Raw genomic sequence first — 25,395 nt, 5'->3', positions numbered from 1 at the left:
CTGAGGATTTGGGCTGTGGGTGATGTCATAGGCTTTTCATCAATAGGAGCAACCTGAAACAAGGGGGACTTAAGGAAAACTACTGTTATTTCCAATATATGTTGAGGATGAAATCTGCGGAAAATGAAATTAGGAGTTGCCTAGGTATACCTAATTCACATTTTAGGCTGTGACCATTGGGGTTTATATACTCTTAATTGGAACTCAAGCTGTAAAGGGATTCACACTCCCTTCCACAGAGATCTATTCATTTTAAATTACCTTCTAAACTATATAGTAGACCTAATTTAATCCCATATATGGTGTGTCCTCTAGTATACTCTACACATAGAAAATTATATTATTATTATTTTTTTCTAAAGATTGCCACCTGAGCTAACATCTGTTGCCAGTCTTTTTTTTTTTTTTTCCTTCTTTTCCCCAGAGACCCCCAGTACATAGTTGTAGGTCGTTCTGGCTCTGCTATGTGGGACGCCACCTCAGTATGGCCTGATGAGTGGTGCCATATCCTTGCCCAGGATCCAAACAGGCGAAACCGTGGCCTGCCTAAGTGGAGCGCATGGACTCAACCACTTGGCCATGGGGCCAGCCTCCTGTTATTATTATTTAGGAAGCCCACTTTTAACAGTAAAATACACTCACCATTGTGATGGAGAAGGTATTGCCTTAACCATTAACCAAATAGCGGAACTGTTTAAGGGATGAAACAAGAAAGAAAAGATGTCCATTCGTAAACAAAGTAGCCTTGAAGGAATAGCATGTAGCTAACAAAATGAATAATTAGAAATTGTCTGCACATTGTCCTTTGCAAATTGCAAATAGCTGGGTTTTAGAGAAGTATTTTCTATAACAAGAAGCAAGCTGCATGATAACTTTTCATTTTCTATCGAAACAAACCCCCCCCCCCCCCAACACCCAGTGGAGAGAATGTTCTTTGTTGAGTTGCCAGGACTAAACGCTCAAGGATTTCGAGTCTCGTAAAAAGACCAATGTGTCTCTGGTGGAGACTGGCCACTTTATGAGACTGGTGGAGACACAAACGAGGTGGACCACAAGATAATGTGGCCAGTTCCAGGTCCCTGCTGCTCATCATAATGTTGACAAAAATGCCTCTCTTCTCAGGAACTCAAAGCTTTTGACTACCATCGGTATTTCTATTTTGAAGACTCTAATAAGGGAACTGGTGACCACGGTGTAAAATTAGCACAAAATGAATGAATGCTATTATAAAGAGAAAGCACGCTATTTCAAAAACATGTCAGACACACAGCAATCAAAGAGGTTAAAAAATGAACAGCCAGTGTTAGCCAAGGCAGGGACGGTGTCTTTTGCCTCTGGGGACAGGAGTGTGAACTGATACAACCTTTCTGGAGGGCACTTTGACAACCCGTCCCATAAATCTGCAGGTGTTCATACTCTTTGGCAAAGAGATTTTACTTCTAGGAATATATCTTAACAAACTATAAGAATCCGTGGGGAAAAATTAGCGAAAACGGTATTTATTATCGTGGGATTGAGAACAGTGAAATATTTGGAGGAACCTGAATGCACAATAACGGGAGATGACTATTTAAATTATGACATATCTCCGAAGTGGAATACCATTAAAAGTGGTTGAGAAAATATTTAAGAATCTGGAAAGATGCCCAAAGTATACTGAAAAGAAAAGTGGATTCCCAAACTGGATGGTGGCATGGTCTTATTTCGTTTATAAACAGACTTCTATATGTGGAATTTTAAGCATTCCAATATACTTGAAAAGGGCTGGATGAATGACCGTCAAAAACATTTCCTAGTGCTTGTAGTTGATTGGTCAGAATCTGAGAGAATCTTCCTCTTTTTACTTGTATCTGTTTAAAAATTTTTTTAGACAATAAACGTGTCACTTATGTAATAAGGGAAAAATGTACTTTAAAAAAACACTATCAATCTCTTAATGTGCATCAACTTAGAGCGTGAGTTTCAGGCATTCACGGAACCGTAGGGGATCCTGATGAACCCGGAAAAGGGGCTGAGCCGTTTTGTAGTCTCCAGATGTCCTTGGGGGGGGGGGGGGACACTGCAGTTCATTACGTAAGTCTCTCTTCTAAAAACCTCTTCAGTTTCCAAAGAATGACGATTTCAAATTTTACAGTAGATTACTTCCTGGCATCTCTAAAATTAAAGCGCTTACCTGATGTTCTAATCTGCCTGGTTCTAAAAATAATCCCTTTCCCAGAAATTCCTTCCATAAATCCACATGTGGGACTCCTAACCAGAAGGCTTCTTTTTCACTGAAGTCTTGGTCCCATCAAAGGATTCATCCAGGAAATCAGTGCCCCCCGTGAAAGGCAGGTCGCCCTGACACACACAAGCCCTTCCCTGCCCTCCTGCGTGGCTAGATCTCACCTGCAGTGGCTCAACTGCTGCCTCCTCCATGAAGCCCACCTCCCATCCCTTCCCAGAGCTGGTTGTATTTGCTCACTAGGATCTCCTGTCACTCTTCACCAGGCCTTCTCTTACGCCTTGATCACTTTCCTGGAGCGGTAATTCTCTGTCCTACTGGCCTGCGCACAGAGACAGGATTCAGCCTGTTTAATGCCACCTCCACTGCTGCGTGGGCGGAGACCTTGGACATCCTGGAGACTTGAGACGCATTTTCTGAATGGAGGCGGAGTTGAAGGAGGTTTGAAGGCACACAGACGTGCTTTTGGTACCATCCCCGTGCCTCTCGGGAAATTACAGTCGTAGAAACATCCTACAAACCCTTTTCCTTTCATCTGCTGAACACAAACCTCCTCTTCTTGCTACTCCCTTAAAAGGTGAACGCACCTTTAGCTAAAGTACCGTTATTATCTGGGGGAAAAAGCAGATTACTGGCAAAGAAGTGAAATTTCACTTTTCTTTCTTTATCTGTTTCCTGTTCACCCTTCCCCGAGCTGACCAGTGGATGCTTCTCTTCCTAATTTTAAACCTGTGCCTCATTCTTTCCATGCCGTGAAGATTGCGTGCTAAATTATTGCTGTTTCTAAAATGTTGCTCAGCCCTTGGAGTAGGTTTTATTTGTCACTGAGTCAGTGGGATCTCTAGGCCTGTTTCTCTGTTAGTCTCAGGGTAAAAAGATGGTCCTTAATAGTCTCTTTTCTTCTTCATCAGGAGGCTATTTTGTAAGGGTCTCAGAGGAGGGTCGTAAACTCGAGGGAAATACATTCTTCCACTTGAAATTAGCATTTGTTCTTAAAAAAGAAAGAGGCTCTAAACTGTCATCAATTGAGTGTTTCCTCTAAGAAATAATGGATTCTTACCAGGAGAGGGGAGCACTTTCTCACAGTGAGTCAGAGAAATGACAAAACAGAATGGAAAAATCCCTTCCCATTGAGAACACCTTAGAATACACAATGTTCTCTCTTTAACCCGAGACCCTCAGTTTCAGCACCTCACATGCTCTGACTCTCCATCGATTGTGTGCTTGTCTTAAAGATGGAACACTCTAAACTGTCTGGATTGAAATCCATTGTTACTACTGAGATGAAAATCTTTAGCGGAAACCGGCAGTCATTGCTGATGGAAGAGCAAAATTGTCCAACCCCGTAGGAAAGGGAACTTTGCTGTAACCAACAGAAGCACATGTGTGCAATGGACGGAAGGTTTGTGTCCTCCCCAAAGTAATATGCTGAAATCCTAACCCTCAAGGGGAAGGTATTAGGAGATGGGGCCTTAGGGAGGTGATTAGGTCACGAGGGTGGAGTCCTCATGAATGGGACTAGTGCCCTTAGGAAAGAGCCCGCAGAGAGCTCCCCTGCTCCTTGCACTGTGTGAAGACAGTGGGAAGACAGCCGTCTGTGAACCAGGAAGCAGGCCCTCACCAGACACCAAATTGGCGGGCACCTTGGTCTTGGAGTTCCCAGCTTCCTAAGCTGTGAGAAATAAACGTCTGTTGTTCATCAACCACTCAGTCCATGGTATTCTGTTATAGCAGCCCAAATGCACCAAGACAACAGGCATTTACCCTTTCATCCAGCATTTCCATTTCTAAGAATTTACCCTGAAGACTTGCCCTGAAATGCAAAATAAGATAGGCGCAAGGTCATTCGCTGTGGTATTATTTTTGATAGCAAAATATTGGAAACAACCTACATACCTGTCCAAGGGGGATTGGTTGAAGACACTATGCTAGTCACATGACGGAGTACTATGCAGCCATACAAATGACAGTGAGGAAGGTGTTTCTGAATTGGGAGGATTTCCAGTGTTATGTGAAAGAAGCGACGTATGAAAGAGCATATGCAGGATGTGAGCAAAAGAAGAGGTTATATAGTTATGCACACACTTTTTTCTCCCAGAAAGAAACACAGGAAAGAAAAGGAGAAACTTGTAAAGATGGTTACTTCCAGAGCTGGCGTAGATGGTAAGACTTTCTGAGTGTACCTTTTTATACAGTTTTGACTTGTAAATCACATAGATGTTTTACATATTCAAATAATTTTTAAAAATCTGAAAACATGGGGAAAAAATCAAATCTTAGCATTGAAAAGAAACATAAACAAATGAACCTAAGTAATTATCAAATTGATGACGTAACCACACAGAAAAAAATGGATTCAAGTAGTTTTGGATGTAGTCCTTTGTCTTTATACCACTGCTGAGATCTCTTCTAGGACTGAAAAAAGCAAAGACGTCTTCATCTTTACTTAGGACGTGTTGTGGGCTGAATTGTGTTGATATGTTGAGGGGCTGACCTGGTGGCGTAATGGTTAAGTTTACGTGCTCGGCTTCAGTGGCCTGGGGTTAGGAGGTTCAGATCCTGGGCGCAGACCTCCACACTGCTCATCAAGCCGTGCTGTGGTGGCATCCCTTATACAAAATAGAGGAAGACTGGCATAGATGTTAGCTCAGGGCCAATCTTCCTCGAGCAAAAAGAGGAAGATTAGCAACAGATGTCAGCTCAGGGCCAATCTTCCTCAAGCAAAAAGAGGAAGATTAGCAACAGATGTTAGCTCAGGGCCAACCTTCCTCGCCAAAAAAAAAAAAAAAAAAAATATTTTAAAAGAAAGGTATATCAAAGTCCTAACCCCTGGTACCTTTGAATGTGAGTGGTTTGGAAATAGGCTCTTTGCAGATGTAATTGATTAGGATAATGTCACACTGGATTAGGGTGGGCTCTAATCCAGTGACTGGTGTCTTTATAAGAAGAAGGAGGTTTGGACGCAGAGACACAGGAACACCCAGACAGGAAAAGCTTTGTGAAGATGTTGGTAAAGATTGGAGTGATGCTTTCACAAGCTAAGAACAACCACAGTTACTGGCAACCACCAGAAACTAGGAGAGGGGCGTAGACAGACTCCCCCACGGCCTTCAGAGGGAACGTGGCCCTGCCAACACCTTGATTATGGACTTCGGGTCTCCAGGACTGTGGGGGAACAAGTTTCTATTGTTTTCAAGCCGCCCAGTTTGTGGTCCTTTGTTACGGCAGCCCCAGGAAACGGATACAGTAGATTTGTTGTGGGTTTGAGTATAGACAGAGTAATTGTGAAACTGCGTGTATTTGTAGAACAGAGAAATATCCTACAATGCGTTGAGGACCAAGGTCCTCGCTTTTAGAAAAGGAAGATGAAAACACGGAATGGGGAGAGTAAGGAGGAGCGCTGTGTGATGGATTGGAATTGAAGGCGTTCTTATGAACCCATGCGCTTTCCCAGCTCTGTCCACTGAAAAGGTCTAGAAACCAGCCGGTGGTAATGAGCACAGGATAGTCCCCAGATCTTGGTTTCCAAATACCGTTCTCCACTGAAAGGAGCTAGGGCTTCTTGGAAAAATGGCTAACTCCAGGTCTAGGATATAGAAAGTATATAAAGTATCTTGTTGTGTCAAAAAGCAAGGAAGTATCCAAAGATAGGAGAGCATCTATCAAAGGATGCAGTAGCCAGCTTAAAGGGCTCCTACTGGCTACATTTGTGACAGTTTGAGCATCAAAAAGAATATGATAGTAACGGATTAAAACACACCGAACTAAAACAAAAACAAAAACAAAACCCACCATGAATCCATAGTGATACTCGAAAACAAATAAAACAAATGAAAAAACAAAGGGTCTTCTTCACAGAAGAAAAGCAACTGAGATAAGTAGAAGGAACACTAGAACTTTCCCCTTTTGCAATTCCCAATGTAATGGTTGATTCAGGAAGGATCATTAGTGGATGTTAAAAGCCCCTGAGTGAAAGGTTAATGGGAAAGAGGTTATTTACAGAGTCTCAAACTAACACTTTACAGACAACTTGTCAGTTGCAAAAGGAAAAATTGTACCTTTGCTTCGGAGCAATCTGGCAGCTTCTGAATTAACCAAACGATCAAATTTAGCATCAGGAATAGCGGGCCAGCTGACATCAGAGCCTCCTGATGGGATGCATTCGGAAGCACACATCACCTGCATGCGTTCTTGCTCAAGTGTTTAACCTGAATCTAACCAAGCCTCCGGCCTTGCCTTGCAGTTTAAAGGAAACACAGGGAGTGAAGGAACCAGTTAAAACACCACGTGAGGAAGCAGTCAGACAAATCCACAATGGGGGCCATTCCACAATCAATAAGCCTGGATTTTCAAGTAGTCGGTCATGGAAAACAAATCGGGGAGACTGTTTAGATTACAGGAGTCCAAACACAGCAAACCGACAAAGGCAGGGTTTGCAACTTGATGAGATATTGATTGACAAATCCCAGCTGGCAAGACATTTTGGGGACAATAGGGGGAAATCTGAATATAGACTGGATATTAGAGAGATTATGGGATGATTGTGAATTTCCTTTTTTTTTTTTTTTTTGTCTTTTTGAGTTTCCTTAAGTGTGATAATGGCATGGTGATTGAGTAGAAGAACGTTCTTAGTCTTAGAAGCTGCAGGCTGGATATTTAGGGCTGAAGTGTTGTTATGATACCTGCAATTTACTTTCACGTGGTTTAGTGGTTCATTGTACTATCGTTACAATTTTCCTGCATGTCTAAATTTTTTCTTTATAAAAATTTGAGGGAAAGGAAAAAAGCATTTAGAGAAATGGCACATTTGGTTTAACAATCAAGTTTAAATGTCGTCAGATGTAAGGTACAGGATATTGAGTTTGGGCTGAGGGAATGAGGTGGACTTGGCAGTCAGCTCACCCACCGGGAGAGCCCTGGGGTGCCGGGACCCACTGGAATGTAAGCCCCATGAAGGCAAAGCTTTTGGTACCCTGTGTTCACTGCTGGACCCCCAGGACCTGGGGCAAAGCCTGGATCATGGTAGATGCCCAAGAAGCATCCGTGTGACACAATGAAGTATAAATAGCTTGGTGATAAACATCTTCATCTGATTTCTGATTTTTTTTTCAGGATAGACTCTTGGTTAAAGATTAAGAGGATTTTTGTTGCCTTTCACATATATTATGAAATTACAAAAGGTTATACTGGTTTAAACCCCACCCGTGTCTCTCTCTGCATTCTTTCCAGTAGTCAATATTAGAATTTTAAACAGTGTGCCAATTTAATACATGAAGAATGATATCTTGTCCTATTTTACATTTATTTCTATACTAGTGAAGTGGATTTTTGTTGTTGTTGTTTGTTTATGATCATTTTGTATCCTTCTTCTTCTTCTTTTTTTTTTTGGTGAGGAAGACTGGCCCTGAGCTAACATCTGTTGCCAATCTTCCTCTTTTTTGCTTGAGGAAGAGATTGCTGCTAAACTGACATCTGAGGCAACCTTCTTCTATTTTGTTTGTGGGTCACCACCACAGCATGGCTTGATGAGTGGTGCTGGGTCTGTGTGGGGGATCTGAACCTGAGAACCCTGCTCCGCTGAAGCCAAGCACGTGAACCTAACCACTTGCCACTGGCCCAGCCCCTGTGTCCTTCTTTTGCAAATAATCTTTTCATGCCTTTTACTTGTTTTAATTTTAGGATGTATTTTTTTTAACTGATTTGTACATACAGTGTGCCGTGTTGTTTATGAGTTGTTTTTTTTAACACGGCCCATTTTGTAGAAAGGAGCATATTTCTGAAGGATGTGTGACTCACAGTATCAGTGAGGGCTGATGGGTGCTGAGTGATGGGCAGTGGGGTGGGCTCTGCAGCCCCCTGCCCCTGGTCCCTTTCCCACTGGAGAATTGGGCAGTGTGCTGGGCACCTCACCATCCCTCTCACTCAGCACAGAGACGAGGGTCGAGGGTCGAGGGCTGGGGTGGGGGCGGGCAGGGAGGAGCCTCCCAGGGTCTTTTGGTCAAGCCTCTGCCTTCAGGCAGGCCAGACGGTTGTATTGCGATTTTACAAGAAGGACAGCCATGGGTGAGACCTCTCCTTGGACACACGAGGGGCTGAGGGAGGCTTTTCAGTCCCGAACCATTGCTGTGGCCTCAGGTCACTTCCAGGAGGTCCTGTCACCACTGCCTGTCTCTCTTCCCCTGTCTGACACAATTTGATCTGAAACTGTCGCCATCAAAACCAGACTTGCCTTGCTTGCCGGTTCAGTCTCTCTTTCACAAACATATGATGACGTCACCACAACTTCAGGAAAAAAAGGGAAGAAGAGCTGACAAATCTACGTGGACGGCTGACGGTTCGGTAATTAATTTCTTCCACGACTGACTCTTGAGCATCCGCTATCTGCAAAGCCCGGATCGGCGGCCAGGCCTCAGCACCCACCGTGGCTCCAGCACGCGGCCGGCTGTGACTGACTTCAGACCATCACCGTGTGGGAACCCCACAACGTCACCCAACAAAATGCTGAGAATATGATAATGACAGTTTCTGAAAAGATTGCTCTTTGAGAGCACGTTATTTAGAGTCTCTGAAGAGTTTATTTTATTGCCTTTCACATAATAGAGGCCTAGTAAATAATTTTAGAAAAATTACTGGAGAAATTACATCTTTAACGTTGTAAACATATTTTCTTTCTTTAAATTTTTCTTAATCGTGGGAATGGAGGATAACGTTAAGAGGAAATTTTAGTGACACATGGCATCTTTACTTGTCTTTTTCTGAGGAGGCTGGATTTTAACGTGGGGGATCTTTAACGTGGGTCGAGCACAGATGATTCGTTAAGGAAGAGCTCCCAGGAGAAAGGAGCGAGGGAGCAGGGAGGCAGCACCGGGAGAGGATGGCAACCGAAGGAGTGGTTTCAGGCAGAGTCCCAGTTTCAGCTGCTCCCACAGGGGGCACTGGAGCCCCTCAGAGTTAGTCCCCACTTGTGACAAGGAAGCTGGAATTTCATACTTTGACAACAGCCAGTCATGCCTAAGGGCTGTGCCCTATGTGTGTGTGTGTGTATGGCAGTGGGGCAGATAAACACTAGGCACGGGAACAGGAGAGAGGCCGGTGGGGTCAGAGGCACTGGATGCTGAGCGTTTTGCATGGCGCCTGATGTGTATAAGTAGATTTTACCGAATTCTCTTTCTGTTCTAATTTATAGGATGATCTCAGTGTAGCAGTTATCTATTGCTGTGTAATGAATGAGCCCAAGACCTTGCAGCTTTCAGCAACATTTCATCTCTCATGGAACTTCTGCAGGTCAGGGAGCCCGTGGTTCTGGCTCAGGGTCTCTCATGAGGCTGCAGTCCAGCTGCTGGCCAGGCCTGGAGGCTCTCCCTCCAGACTCATTCACATGGCCATTGGCCCCATTTTCTCACCCTGTGGGCCTTTCCTTGGGCTGCCTGCTGAGCATCCTTGTGACATGGAAGCTGGCTTTCCAGAGCAAGAGAGCCACAAGAGGAACACCAATGCCCACTGCTTTGTATGACCTTGACTCCAATTCACACACCAGAACGTCCACCTGTCAGGTTGAAGGTGGTCATGAAGTGTATCCCACACTCAATGGGAGAGCATGAATCCCGAGTGGCGGGGTCACTGGGGGCCATCTTGGAGGTGGGCTCTCACAGATTGCTTCAGCTTTTTTCCAGAAAGTTCTGAGGACAACCAGTGCTCCTGTCCCATCTGTGAGTTTGACACTCGCCAAAGCAAAGACTCCAGGTGGACAAAGACACTGAGGTGTTTCTGCTGCAGCTGCTGTCCCTTTTGCCCTCTCAGGCGGGCTGCATCCTCCCACACTGTGCAGTGCCCCCCTTTAGATATAACACTCTTTCTGTAAAAGGAGTCACCTGTGATTTGATGTCTCGCCTCGAACCCAAATCCAGCCATCTCATTTCTTTCGCTCACACACAGGTCCTTAGCTCTCTGTCCCCTGTCCAGGCGTGACAGCCTTCTCTTGGCAGACACGTGACTTTGCAACCTGGGAAGACTTGACTCCAGGCACAATAATTAAACTTGGCCAAAATAGAGCATGCTATTATTCTACAGCGCAGAGTCGAAATCTTAACTTAGAGGTTTTATAGTTGCCTGACCGGCAGTGTCAGAATTTAAGAGGCCGACAGTGCCAATTACCCACGTCAGAGAGACAAAAGGATGGGGGGAGGTCGAATGCTGCCTTTCAGGACCCCGCGTGCTGTCTGGTCTTGGGTCCCACCAGGGTGTTGAGGGCCACATGGCTCGCTCTTTTCTGTCTCTATTGCCTGCCCCTCCCCCCCCCAGGCCTGTTCCTTATGAGCAATGGAAATCCCAGTACATTGTTTACAGGCAAAACAAGCCATTTCTCCCATGGATTCTTGTACTATATGAAGGCTAACATGCTCAATGGTGTTGCTATAGTCAGTGTAACAGCAAATTTTGAGCATCAGTTTTTTAGAATCTCTTTCTCTCTATATACACAATATAGAGCCAAGATAGTGAAATAAGACCCCGTGGAGGCTGTGCTGCCAGAGTTGAAAGGCGGAGGGAAAGTACAAAATGATAAAGTCCTGGGAGGGCCTGGCGCAGTCCAGGGATAAAACCCAGATGACCAAGAGGATCAATGGGGGCAAGGCCTTCACGCCCTCCAGAAGGCTCCATGGACACAGGCTGGGACTGAAGCCTCAGGCAAGGACCTGGATTGTACGTGCTCTGCGTGGGGATTAAGGCAGATCTTTACAAATAAAGCCAGAGTAAGGCTAATGGCAACTGGAAATATGAATATAAATGCAAGGACAATGCATAAGCATCATGTTGATTAATGTAAGCATTGCAGAGGAAATTCAAGCTGTTCTAACCCCGGCAGACATTTATTTACCAGCCACCTTATGTGACAAGCACTGTTTTAAATGTTTTCCATGCATTTTTCCCTTGATTTCTCACAACTCTGTAGAGTGGGGTCAGACCTATAAATTTCAGAAACTTTTTGCTCGTCAGCATTGACTTTCTTTTCTTGAGCACTGGTTTCTCCACCAGCAGGCATAAGTTCCCGGGTTTGGGGAAGACGATCTCTCAGAGTGTCTAGTACCTTTAACGGAGATATTGATTACTCTTACAGTGATTACGGTGTTTTTCTAATCATAGCTTAGTTAACTTCACATGTCAGTTTCTACAGGAAATGGTGTTATTTGCCAAACAACGTTTTTGGGGGTTTCTATTTTCTTACTTTGCCATCTTTCTGCTGGAAAGTCTCAGAAACATGATCAATCACTTTGATCACTCCACGTTTGAAAAGGGATTGGTGTATCTGCCTCTTGACATTGATAGTGTAAATTTGAGACAGCTACGCCTGCACAACCAGCATGCTGAAAATGCATGCATGAACGAATGCACACATAGGGCCAGAGGATGGTTGACATTACATCCTTTCAGGAAGATCAGGAAGTGGGACAAAACTCTCAGTATCCCTGACTCCTGCCCGCAGATGACGTGCCCAGGGCCAGACTCTTTCCTGGAAGAGCATTCTGGCTTTGCTCCCGGACGTGTGCAGCTGAGGCCGTGGTTCCCTCTGTGGAGCATGACTGAGGTGACTGGGGCCCGGAAACCTTGCCGAGCAGGAACGCATCAGAGCCGCACAGCCAAGGCCCCTCAACAGGCTCCTGGACCCTGGCTTTGAGGGTATTGAGGCTTTGGGGAAGCTGCCATGGGAAGTGGTTGCTAACCGTCCCCCCGAGTCACCAAATAAGGAGTTTTCTGATAGAAATCAGCACTTGGAACAGCAAAGGTGCTCAATAAATATTCATTATGTGAGTGAACACATGAATGAATGAATATATAGATGAATGGATTCCTCCAGTTTACAGGGGTGAAGCATCTACCAAAAATAATGATTTTTGTTTTAGATCAGCTAACCACAAAAACAGTTCATTCTTCCTATTGATATAGGGGTAACAGAACAGATGGTCTGTGAAGGCGACTACTCATCTCTGGTCAGGGCTGGTGGGTACAGAGCTCAGATGGTGCCCTGCCCACCTCCAGGGGTACCTTTTACATAGATGGCACTGTGAATGGTGTCCTCTAGAGTTGGGCCCTGGAATCACATCCTCAACTTAAAAATGTGTACTTCAGGGGCTGGCCTGGTTGTGTAGTGGTTGGGTTCACCTGCTGCACTTTGGCGGCCCAGGGTTCATGGGTTTGGATCCCAGGCATGGACCTACACACTGCTCATCAAGCCATGCTGTGTTGGCGTCCCACATACTAAATAGAAGAAGATTGGCAACAGATGTTAGCTCAGGGGAAATCTTCCTCAAGCGAAACGAGGAAGATTGGCAACAGATGTTAGCTCAAGGCCAATCTTCCTTACCAAAAAGAAAAGAGTACTTCATTCTAGACTCTGTAACTGAGAGGCATGCACCCAGGTCATTCATTCATTCATTTATTCATCAACTGTCTTAGGCCTGGGGATATGACAGTGAATAAAGACGTCAGCCCAGCCCTTGAGCCCTATTCATCTAATAGAACAGACAGATAAGTCATCAAGAAATTATACACTATTATATGATAGGGATATTGTACGGCACAAAGAAAGCTCAAGAGAGGAGTACCTACCACAGCCTGAGGCAGGAAGTATGAGGGAGGGGTGGTGGGTCAGGGAGGGCTTTCTGGAAGAAGCTAAGGATGAAGGATGAATAGGAACTATCCAGGCAACAGTGGGGGTAGGGGAAGCAGCAGCATGTGCAAAGGTCCTGAAGGGAGAGCACTTTCAAATCGTTGAGACATAATCACAGGTAACGTGTTGGGTACCCATCATTGTTCTCAGCACTTTACAGGTGTTAACTTACTGTTTTCTTCAGAATGCCTCCAGTTAGTAAAGCATTATTAATATCCCCAATTTAGAGATGAGCAAACTGAGACAAAGAATGGCTGGGTCAGTTGCCTAAGGTCACACCTAGTAAAGGATAGAGCAAGAGCCAAGCTCCAGAGTCCAGATCTAGAGCCTGCAATCTTTTATTTTCCCTCAAGATATTTCAATTACTACTATCTTTTTACATTTTGAAAGAATCTCAAAAATTGCAAGTACAGTACTTTTCCTGAGCCATTGGAGACTCAGTTACTGACCTGATGACACTTTTTAGTGTGTATTTCCTACAACCAAGGACCAGCTCCTTTATAACCCAAATACAAGCACCAAAGTCAGGAAGTTAACACTGATCCATTATTGTGAACTCATGCTCAGATTCCCGTCAAATTTCACCTATTGTCCCAATAATGTCCTTTACAGCAAAAAGATCCAATCCCAGTCACCCGCCCTGTCCGGGTGTCCAGCCCCTTTGGTTGCCTTCAATCTGGAATGGTTCCTCAGTCTCTGCTTGGCATTTGTAACCTTGGCACTCAAAGATTTCAGGCCAACCATTTTGGAGAATGTTTCTCGATTTGGTTTTTCCTGATGTTTTCTTTGATTCTCTTCAGGTTTGGCATCTCGGGCAGACTACCTTGTCAGTTGGCAGGTTCTTGAATTTTACAAAATGAAACCCCACTCTATATGTTCTTCTGTGACCTCCCCCAAGAACAGATGTAGTTTATCACGTGCTTGTATGTGCTGGGTCCTGTCTGTGTGACATGATGGAGTCGTGGGAAGAGTAAGAATTTCTTTACCCAGGGCCGCACGCTGGTATGAGGACCATCCAGCACTCAAGACCCGCTCTGACCTCTCTGATGTCTTGCCTGTTCGAGGACCCTCTTGGGCCTCCTAAGGTCAGAGCGGGTTGAATCTTGAAGCCGAGAGAAACAGGCTTCCTGGGTCCACTCGCCCTGGCTTCCATGTCCTCCCCAGAGCCAGACCATCAAGTAAAGGTTTTTAAATTAAGAAGTCAAAAGAATTAGAAAAAAATACAACCAATAAGATACAAAATTATGACTTACAAAGGAAACAGAATAATTAACATTGTGGGTACAGGATAGACAGAACCAATAAAATAATAGTTTAAAAACCAAAATTAGGTTACTGACAAGTTATGGTTATAAACAGTCCAGCGGACAAAATAAAAGGAGATAGGAAGGATTATAGCTAAAAAGGAATAGGGAATAAAACAATAAGTGAAAACTCTCAAAGCCCCAGAAGCTTAGGGATTTAAGTCCCTAAGATAAAGGGATTTGACATTAGAGCAAAGCCAGAAGCACTGAATTTTAATAGTGGTAATAACTATAAAGGTAAAAAGCAAAAGGAAAACATTTAAAAGGCGATTATAATAGAGGGAAAATAAGAAGGAAAGCAAAAGGACACGGTAAGAAAGCTTAAAAACGAGAAGAATGATAGAGCAACCAGAATAACCAAAACAAGGCAAAATAGACTCAAATGGACAATTTAACAAGTGCGAAAATGTCAACAGTTTAAAACACTAAAGATGCAATTATGAGTAGGTAAAACGCATGCTCCAAGCTCAGCCCAAAGCCTATTATTATTGTTGTTTTATTATGATTATTTCAAATGTTTAAAAAGCCGGCAAGTCCAAGAGGCGGTCCAGCTGACCCCTTGACATCTGAGTTCCTCTGGTCACCTCTGGGCCTGGGAGGGAGGAGGGACAGCTGCGGGCCACGCCCACCACAAGGACACGCCCATCTCCAGACCACGCCCACCCAAGGCCAAGCCCACCTCAGTTCCTGGCCTGGAAGAGCCGCTTGCTATGCAGCCCACAACCGAAAGGCCTCGTGGGCAATACGCTCCTTCAGCTTCCTAACCAGGGGAAAGAGTTTAGGACTGCTGAAAATAAGATATAGCTGTCAAAAGTATACGAAATTAGCTGCATAAGCTGTGAAACATAAGACGTGGTTATATTCATTCTGAGACAGGGTAAGAATAGAAACAATTTCGGAGAGAGAAAATCTAAACCTGTTCAGTCACCATGTCCGAGCGGCTTGAGATCCTTCGGATACTCTAGTGTCCTTTGCTGATGGTCTACAGACTTGGGGGGAATGCCCCGGCCTCAGCCAGTCCCCAGGTGGAGGGATGCCAGAGAGGAAATTAATTTACGACGCTTCATTTCCATTGTTAGTGCTGGGGGCACTGGGTCTCCTGTCCTACTGGGGCGGGGGCGGGGGGGGGGGGGGGGCGGGGAGTGGGTTATTTCCAAAAGGTGGCTGGGCAGGCCGACCCCTCCCAGTTAGAGAGCTGCAAGGAGTATAATCCATCCTGGTCCTGGTGACCGCTGTGATGTGGCTTTGCAAGAGCCTTGGTGTGCACAGCCCTGGGCCACTATTGGACCTGTCTGCACAGATGTGTCTTCAAGTTCCCAGATTGCAACCTCTGCCCAGGGAATCTGCGCTCATTCATTCATTCATCTACCGTTTGCAAACACTGAGTGCTTCGGGTGTGTCAGACATGTGCTAAGTGCTCAGGAGGGAACAAAACTCCGCACAGTCCTGCCTTCAAGGACCCTGCAGTCGATGTCCCCCAGGCCACCATGATCAGTGGCGAGAGCAGTGGATGATTCTGCCCAACCTCCTGGAAAGGAGGCCCCCGGCAGGAGGATGGGGGTGGGGGCTGAAGGGTCTCTTTACTTCAGCTCCTGCCTTTTTAATTTTTAAAATAAAAGCTTTCAAAAAGTAAACATAATAAAAATTAAACTTTTTATTATGGAAGATTTCCAACATATACTAAAGTAGACAGAAATACTTCTCGCCAGCGTCAGCAGTTATCGATTCACGGCTTATCTTCTTTGATCTCTACTCCCACCCACTCCTTCCTGGGCCTGGATTATTCTGGAGTAAATCCTAGACATCCTATCATTTCATCCAAAATATTTCAGAATGTATCTCTACAAGATACGGGCTTAGAAAACGATCATAATACTATTAACGCTCCTAAGAAAATTAACAATTTCTTAACATCATCAAATATTTGATCCATGTTCAAATTTCCCTGATTGTGTTTTATTTTTATTTCTGTTTAAGATTGGCCCTGAGCTAACATCTGTTGCCAATCTTTTTTATTCTTCTTTTTCTTCTTCTCCCCAAATCTCCTCAGTACATAGTTGTATATTTTAGTTGTGGGTCCTTCTAGTTGTGGCATGTGGGACACTGCCTCAGCATGGCCTGATGAGCAGTGCCATGTCTGCGCCCGGGATCCGAACTGGTGAAACCCTGGGCCGCCAAAGCCGAGCGAGTGAACTTAACCACTCGGCCCCGGGGCCGGCCCCATCCCTGATTGTGTTTTAAACTTTCCCTCCTACAGTGTTTCCTTGAAACGGGATTCAGGTAAGGTGGCGTGGGGACCTGAAATAGGCCACCCCAAGATATGTCTCTTTGGCATCAGGATTATTTGAGGCTGATTGCTTTTGATAAACTGGGACAGGGAAGGAGGCTCTGAGGAATGGAACTTGCCCTTTGTTAGGACACATTTACATTTGTAAGGTAAATCTCTATTGTAAAAGGTGCCTCCCTCTCTGTACCAGGAAGAAGAAAGGAGATGACCTTCTCTCTAGAAACTCTTAATCAATACCAAAGGCAAGGACTTAAATCTGCATTTTATTGTGCTTGTCTGGTAGCCTCCTGTGACTGACTTCCTTCAGGATTAAGCATCTCTCCTTAGGCTAGGAACTGATTGCTGCGCTCACCTGTGACCACCCAGCTCGAGACAATAGAATTGCCTCCTGCTACACCCACCGCCCACCGAGATAGCAGACCCACTACCTGCAGTGTCCATCAAGTGCTGTGCCAACAGGGCAATCTTGTGACTATTGTGGGAGGGACATTTCAATCACATGTGAAACACCCTGTTTGGGGGTATATAACCACTCTGTGCACCCCACTTCTTCGGTGCCCTTTCTTCCTTCGGGAAGAAAGGTCCCGGGCCATGGTTCCTCATAAAGCTTTGTTTCATTTTCTCTTGCTATTCTGTCTCATGTGAATTTAATTCGTTCTCCGGCCAGACGAACCCCCATTTGGGGAGAGGAAGTGTCTTCCTCCCCTACAGTGGACACACTGCAATTGGTTGATAGGGCTTTCGTTTCTTTGAATCCTTCCCTCCCTTCTCATTTTCTCCTTGCACTTTGCTGAGGAATTGGGTCATCCTCGCTTTTGGATTTTGCTGTTTGCATCTGCACTGTCTTATTCTTCCTGTTCCTCTCTCTCCTGTGCTTCTTGTAAATCAGTGGATCTGGAGGCCCCTTAGAGTCAGGCTGCATTTCTTCAGCTCCGACACTGCCCCAAATGACTGACTAATGGCAAAACCCCAAAACAGCCTCCTTTAATAAAAGAGGCAGCCCCAACCTGCAGTGACTCAAGGCTTGCTCCTTGTGTTTACAGATTGTAAAGACTGTAAGACTCTCCTAGTAGCAACCCAAACCAGCATTTATGAACATCTGACAAGCTGCCCCCAGAGTTACAGGACATGGAACTTGCATATTTCCACGATCATTCTAAGACAGTGCCAAGAACGAGTCTTTGGTGCGGGCTTTCATGCAGTGACTACTTTGGAGATGGGTCCAAGGATAATAGTCACAATATTTAATAGCCAGGAAGGTCTGGCTGGAGCAGTTGGAGCAGAGCTGTTAACGCTCAGTGAGGCTGTCCCTGGCCCCCTCCTCCCCCCAGATGAGAATCAGCCCTGGGACGACTCTAATGTTTAATGCAGGCTGACCATCCTTGAAACAAGGAAGAACTCTCCCAATTCCTTCGGGGCATTGCTAGAAAAAGACAAAAGTATTTTCAGGCAGCCGGTCCATCCATTGTTGAACATTTTAAGAAGCATCAGTCTGCTCAGTTCACACAGAAAAATTGCCCCCTGTGAAATTTTATAATGTAGTTTCATTTTATATACTAAATGTCAGTTTATAAAAGCACATATTTGAGTTCTGTTCTTTTTTCATAGATATATATTTTGAATCAATTTGGTACTTCTGTGATCTGAAATGATTTCTGGGACCAGAACCCTGCTTTGCAGCACTGCATCTACAGTAAATAAAGAGCCAGCTTGCAACACCTTGACTTGGGAGGGCCCCTAAGGGACCAATGTGTTGATGGGCCGGGGGTGGGGGACCCCCTGTGCCTCTGGGCTTTGCTCCCTGTGGGCAGTTAACAGGAATACCCACAGCCAAGCTTCCCCTGGCAATAGCTCCGTCTAGGGCAGCCGAGGGAGTGGGAAATCATGGGATGTGGAATGGAAGCCTCTGGGTTCGTGGTCTGGCTGTCTCTCTAGCTGTGCAACCTTAGGCTAGTGACTAACCTTTGTTGAGTCTTAGTTTTCTTATCTGTGAAATGGGGATAATGATAAGAGACTTTAAAAAGATGGTACACATAAAGACCCTCAATGAACGTGAGTTCCTTCCCTGTACCCCTCTTTATAGCATATCTGTCTACAGTAATTGTGCTCCCGCGCTGCCCAGCAGCACCATGACTCCCCTGCCATTGTCCTATAGAAGAGGACTTGTACAACACCCTTGGGTGAGCTGCGGACAATTTTGGAACCTCTGAGGATAGGCACTGACCACTAAGAAGAACATCACAGGCTCCATCTCAGCACCCCCCAAGCTTCTTGCAAATGTAGGACTGGTTCCTGGGCTGTTGCGTGTTCTGGGTCTCTGAAGACCTCAGTCCTCTCATCTGCTGCCTCCAGCCTTTACTGCTCCTGTCTCCATTCTGCCGCTTCTCAGCTCACCCAAGTCCCCTTTGGCATTCTCTTGTGTGGGAGACCGAGACTCTAACTACACCAGGTATATTTTGGGTGCCTGACTCTCCTTCACATCCTTCTCAAAAGTTCTCCCAAACAAGCTCCCACTGAGGAAGTGGGAAGGGCCGTATTAACCCTGCCTCCTGTTCTCTTAGGGGATTGGTCCAGAGATAAGCACCTGACCCAAGGCTGGCCAACCAGATTCTTTTCCTTAGAAATTCTTTCTTTCTAAGAGACACAAAAGGAAGTCCCCATTGGCTGTGGAGAGCCAAGCTGAAAGGTCATACTGGCTATGATCACCATATTGGGTCATGGGCAAGCTGACAGGCAGAGAGAAGAAGTTGGTGTGAGCAGTAGGCAGAAGAGAATAGTCCACAGAGAAGAGCAGAGAGGAGCGGGCCCCATGACCTCCGGACAAGGGAGAAGGTGGCCGTGGTTCCCCATGGCTTTTCCCTTCCTGTAGGGCTAGGCTCCATCTCTTATATTTGGATATAAGGTATCCTTACAATATGCCCCTTTCACTTGAACAAATTTGAACAGGCTCTGATCTTTGCAATCAAAGCAGCATGACCAGGGAATGAGACAAGGATACAGACTGTTTCCACTTCTATTCAACATTGTAATGGAAGTCCTTACTGGCGCAATAAGGCAAGAAAAAACAAACGGGAGGCATGAAGATTGGAAAGAAAGAAGCAAAACTATCTTTAATCACAGATGGCAGGATGGTGTGCATAGAAAATCCAAAGGAATATACAAACAATTAGAAGTGGTAAGCAAATTTATCATGGTCACAGGATTCCAAGTGAGCATGCAAAAATTAATTGCATTTAAGCATACTGCCAATAAACAATTGAAAAATGAAATTACGAAACGCTGGCATTTAAAATGGGATCAAAAACATTTAGGGGCCGGCTCCATGGCCGAGAGGTTAAGTTCGTGTGCTCCGCTGTGGCGGCCCAGGTTCGGATCCTGGGAGCGGACATGGCCTTGCTTGTCAGGCCACGTTGAGGTGGCATCTCACATCCCACAACTAGAAGGACCTGCAACTAAGATATACAGCTATGTACTGGGGGGGTTGGGGAGATAAAGCAGGAGAGAAAAAAAAAAAAGATTAACAACAGTTGTTAGCTCAGGTGCGAATCTTTAAAAAAAAACATTTAATACCTAGGAATAAATGTAATTAACATATTTGTAAATCTCTATACTAAAAACTACAAGTCATTGCTGGATTAATTTAAGGAATATTTAAATAAATGGCAAGTTAGGACATGTTCAAAGATTGAACAATTTAAGGTGCCAGTATTCAGTTGTCAATGATCTCCAAATTTATCTATAGAGAAAATGCAATCTGAATCAAAATCCTAGCAGACTTTTTTTTGGAGTAGAAATTGACAAATAGAGTCTAAAATTGATATGGAAATGCAAAGGACCTAAAATAGGCAAGATGACTTTAAAAAAGAACAAAGTAGGATGGTTTACACTACCAGATTTTAAGACTTAGCATAAAGCTACGGTATTTAAGACAGTGTGATATTGGCATGAGGAAAGACAATTAGATCAACGAAACAGAATGAAAGTCCAGAAAAGATCCACGTGTCTTCAGTCAGTGGATTTGGGGGGGCACCAGGGCAATTCACTGGGGGAACAGAAGTTCTTTTTAATAAATGATGCCAGAGCAACTGGGTATCCATATGGACACAGACCTAAATGTGAAAGCTAGAAGTATAAAACGTCTAGAAGAAAAACATAGGCGAATAGCTTTGTGACTTTGAAGTAGTCAAATATTTCTTAGATAGGCTAGAAAAGGACAAACAATAACAGGGAAAATTGATAAATTCGTCTTCATCAAAAATAGAAAATTTCTGCTCATTAAAAGACAGGGAAATTAAAAGGCACGGCCGTAGACTGGTAGAACATATTTGCAATACATATATCAGATCAAGGACTTGTAGTAAAGATCTGTAAAGAACTCCTACAAATTAAAAGAATGAATAAATAAATAATGGGCAAAAGACTTCAACAGAAACTTCACAAAAGAAGATACATGAATAGCCGATGAATATATGAAAAGATATTCAACATCATGAGGCATCAGGGAAATGCAAATTGAAAGCACAGTGAGAAACTACAATATATTAGACTAAATACAGTCGCAAAGACCGGCAATTCTGAGCATTGGTGAGAATCTGGAGCAAGTGGAACTTTGATACCTTGCAGGCAGGAGTGTGAAATAGTACAACTGAGAAACTTTCAGAAATTATTTGGCTGTTTCTAATAAAGTTAAATATACACCTATATCCTAAGACCGAGAAATTCCACTCTTGGGTACAAACCCCAGAGAAATGAGTGCATACATCCACAAAAAGACTTGTCTAAGAACGTTCACAGCAACTTTATTTATAATAGTTTGAAAACTAGGAAAGATCCAAATATCCATCAACAGAAGGATGATGAGCAAATTGTGGTAATACTTCTCAGCAATAAAAAGAACACTCTGATGCTCACACATTGATGAATCTTAAAGATATTATGTTGAGTAAAAGAAGTCAGACACCATAGGGTACGCACTGTGTGATCCCATTTATGTGGTTCAAGAACCAGCAAAACTGCTCTACTGGTGACAGAAATCAGAAGATGGTTATGTCTGCGAGGGTCGGATATTGACTGGAAAAGTGTCAGGGTGCCTCCTGGGGCAATGGAAATGTTCTAGATCTTGCTCCAGCTGATGGTCAACGGCATGTATATGTATGTGACAGTTCATTGTTATGGACTGAATTGTGTCCCCTCACCCCAAATTCATGCGTTGCAGCCCTAACCCCCCAATGTGATGGTGTTTGGAGATGGGGCCTTTGGGAGGTAACTAGGTTTAAACGAGGTCATGAGGGTGGGGCCCTCATGAAGAGGAAAAGACCAGAGCTTGCTTCCTCTTTCCCTCCGCCATGGGAGGACCCAGTGGGAATGTCTACAAGCCAGGAAGAGAGCCTTCCCACAACCCAACCCTGCTGGCACCCTGATCTGGGGCTTCCAGCCCCCAGGACTGTGAGGAATAAATTTCTGTTCCTTCAGCATCCAGTCTGTGGTATTTTGTTCTGGCAGCCCAAGCTGACTCATACATTCCTCAAGCTGTATACCCGAGATTTGCACATTTTGTTGTAAAATTTCCTTCAATAAGTACTATTAAAATTGCTTTTATGAAAATACTACCTATAGTGACAATTACAAAAAAGAGGGGTCAGATATTTGGGGCCCTGCATGAGATAAACACTCCAATCTTTCTTCAGTGGTTTCCAGTCTTTGTACCACGTGGGGTTCTTTTCTTTCTTTCTTTTTTTCTTTTTGGCTGTTAAATGTAGATCATGAAGCCTGCATTTACATGCACAAATCAAGCAAAGAGAAAGAGAATTGTTTTCCTGGCTTAGAGTAAGAGGGACTTCAACGGGAATGGATGACGAAAGGCGTTGGGAAAGAGACACCCGAAACTGAACAAGAGATACTCAAAATCGACCGAGGCACTTTGTACGAGGGACACAGTGTATGAAGATAGGGACACAGGTGTGGGCAAGAGCTGGGATTAAATTACTTTTCACAAATAACAGGTTGGAGCGTCTGACTGCTGTGGTGCTAGTGGAATGAAGAGTGAGCAGAACAGAAGAGAATGGATGTCCCATTTGCACGGCACATACTGGTTCCCCGGATGTCCGCGTCAAACAGACGCTGATGGAGAGGCTCAGTGACGCTAGATGGTAACATATCCCAGGAGAAACTCGTATTTTGGATTTTACCTATGGAAGCAGTAACTCAAAGCCCTCAGAGCTTGACAGCCCATCAGGAGGTTTTTTTCTAGAAAACTTTTTCATAGCAGGTGCATTATGACTTCGCTTGCCATAGAAACCCAGTTCAGAAAACCTACCAGAGAGCCCAGCGGGGAGCCCAACAAGGGTGAGACCCCCGCGGGAAGGAGTGGGCTGCTCACAGGACCCTGACAATTCCCTCCAGATAAAACCTGGAAGGTCTCCTTACCCCTCTTCAATGACTGTTAAAATATGGGAACATTTATGTGTCGATTGGGAAATAACCACGGTCTGAGTCCCCTCCTTTCCCCCTCCCAGGGCCCTTCCTCTGCCCCTCTGGGACTCTTGCTCCAGTGTTGGGTCCTGGTCATCAAATATTTGTGCTATTGCTTCTGCAGACCCCTCGATGTGGGGGATGAGCTGAGGGTGACTTCACCGTCTCCTGGAGTGTCCCGTGTAGGTGGCCAGACATTTACAGCGGTGTTCTCGGCTCTTGGGGCTTAAGCCAAATTGGGGGCAACAGGGAGCAGTTGTTCTTACTAGCTGATTACACATAGTAAAATAGGTCCCTGTCACTTTATATATATGTATATTGAAGCCCTGTGGGCAAGGCTATGTCAGGAAGCAGAAGAGAGCTTGCCACCTGTTCTGGATGCCTCAGCCAGACTTCCCCAGCGCAACATGGAAACACTGTTTTCCTGTAACTCTCCAGGGATTTGTAGAGAGTATGACATTTCTAGGAATTTAACTTAGGAAATAACGAGGGATGGGCATCAGGATTTTATCATCATGATAGTTATCATAGTGTGGCTTACAAAATAGCAAAAACCGGAAACTCCCTAGAGTCAGAGATTGCTGTCTCCTCCCATATCTATTCCCCTGTCTTCCTTACTCATGGGACCAATTTATGGAGGGATGGGGATTGGCAGAAACAGACTTGATTTAAAAAAGACGCACACATTTCCCAGCTTCCTCACAGGTGTGACCGAGTTTTGGCCAAGGAGATGTAAGTGCCAATTGTTGGGTAGCTTCAGGGAAGCTCCTTAAAAGGAGGGCAGACTAGGCTAGCATGTGCCCCCCGCTTCCTTCTTCCCTCCACCTGAACTGTGGCTCTGATGGCTGGAGCTCTGGCAGTCATCTTGACAGAGGGCAGAGTAGAAGCTAGAAGCCTGGGTCTCTGAAGGCGTGAAGGAGCTACTGTCACAGCCATCCAGGCTTCTTTCACACAAGAGCCAAGTAGACCTCTGTTTCGTGAAGCTGTATTATTTGGGTTTTTTGGTTACAAGCAGCTAAATTCAGTCCAAACTGATCCAATACCCAAATATCCAACAGCAGGAGCCTGATTAATGAACCACAATGCAGTCATACTATAGATTATGTTATAGCCATTAAATGAGTGTGTAGAACAATATTTAGGAACATGGAGAGGTATTTGTGATATACCATTAAGTAGGTTGCAAGACGATGTACAGGAAGATCCCGTTTTATGAAGAGAAAATATACATAAAACAGAGAGGAATAAATGACTTGATGGGCTGGCCCCATGGCATAGTGGTTAAGTTTGGCACACTCTGCTTCGGCAGCCTGGGTTCATGGGTTCGGATCCCAGGCACAGACCTATACCACTCATTGGTGGCCATGCTGTGGGGGCATCCCACATGCAAAATAGAGGAGGATTGGCACAGATGTTAACTCAGGGCTAATCTTCCTCAGCCAAAAAAAAAAAAAAAAGACTTGAAACAGTTACAATATGTTAAAAACCTCTCTGGGTGGTGGTAATAGAATGATTTATCTTTTCTCTTCTACTTCTCAATGTATGTAACGTCTACAATTTGCCAGTTTTGTGATAAAGGGTAAAAATGGTTATTTTTTTTAAAGGAGATTATGGAGATTGTTTTTTAACATGAGCAACTAAAAGTTACCTTTTTTTTTTTTTTTTAAGATTTTGGGTTCATACGTTGCAATACTTTATTAAGAACCATGATGCATTTTCTCTTCACTGATTCACTTTTTTTTTGCTGAGGAAGATTGTCGCTGAGCTAACATCTATGTCAGTCTTTCTCTATTTTGTACGTGGGACATCACCACAGTGTGGCTTGATGAGTGGTGCTAGGTCTGCACCAGGGATCCAAACCTGTGAACCCCCACACCGAAGCAGGGCACACGAACGTAGTCACTACACCACTGGGCTGGCCCCTGAGTTACCATTTTTTTAAACAGAGGACACTCTCGTAGCCCCGTCGAGACTTTGCAGCAATGGTCCCTGCTCCATCTTTTCATTACCCGCCCCTCCTTGCAATTTGCCGTCTCTCACCTTATCCTCTTGGCTCCTGGGTCTGTCCTGTTTGGTATTCTCCAGGGAGGCGCTCCGATTTGGGGGAAATTCACGGTCAGGGGCTTATTTACAGATTTCCCATTTTCCAGCGAATCTGTGACATTTAAGAAAAGTGGTGAGTTAGAAAATGTGCATCTCCCCCTTTTCAGACAAGTCTCTCTGTGACTAGTGGTGACTTCCCCCGGGAGGGCAAGGAAGTGGAGTGAAGAGAGATGTTCTTCCTCTCGCGCCCCTGAAGGGGAATTTGTCACACCTTGTGCTGTATTTGGTGACCTGGGGTGCCATCTCTAGGAAATTATAATTATGATACAAGAAACTTCATATCCATGCACCCCCCACACACATACACATATGCGTGCACACGCACAAAAACATGCATGCA

General features: G+C 44.6%; 1 protein-coding gene across 2 annotated transcripts in view; it reads right to left on the bottom strand.

Moving 5' to 3' along the window:
• NGEF (neuronal guanine nucleotide exchange factor) overlaps nucleotides 1-25,395 on the bottom strand; it is a 105,014-nt gene that overhangs the window by 46,972 nt on the left and 32,647 nt on the right. For both annotated transcript variants that reach the window (XM_046644989.1, XM_046644988.1), the window contains one exon: nucleotides 24,993-25,107. In XM_046644989.1, the coding sequence (XP_046500945.1) occupies nucleotides 24,993-25,107 (115 nt within the window). The remainder of the gene's footprint in view (nucleotides 1-24,992; nucleotides 25,108-25,395) is intronic.

Source organism: Equus quagga, chromosome 17 (genome assembly GCF_021613505.1).
Source record: "Equus quagga isolate Etosha38 chromosome 17, UCLA_HA_Equagga_1.0, whole genome shotgun sequence".
NCBI classification, from domain to species: Eukaryota; Metazoa; Chordata; class Mammalia; order Perissodactyla; family Equidae; genus Equus; species Equus quagga.
Note: the sequence above shows the minus strand (reverse complement) of the source record. Positions and strands in the feature narration are given on the sequence as shown.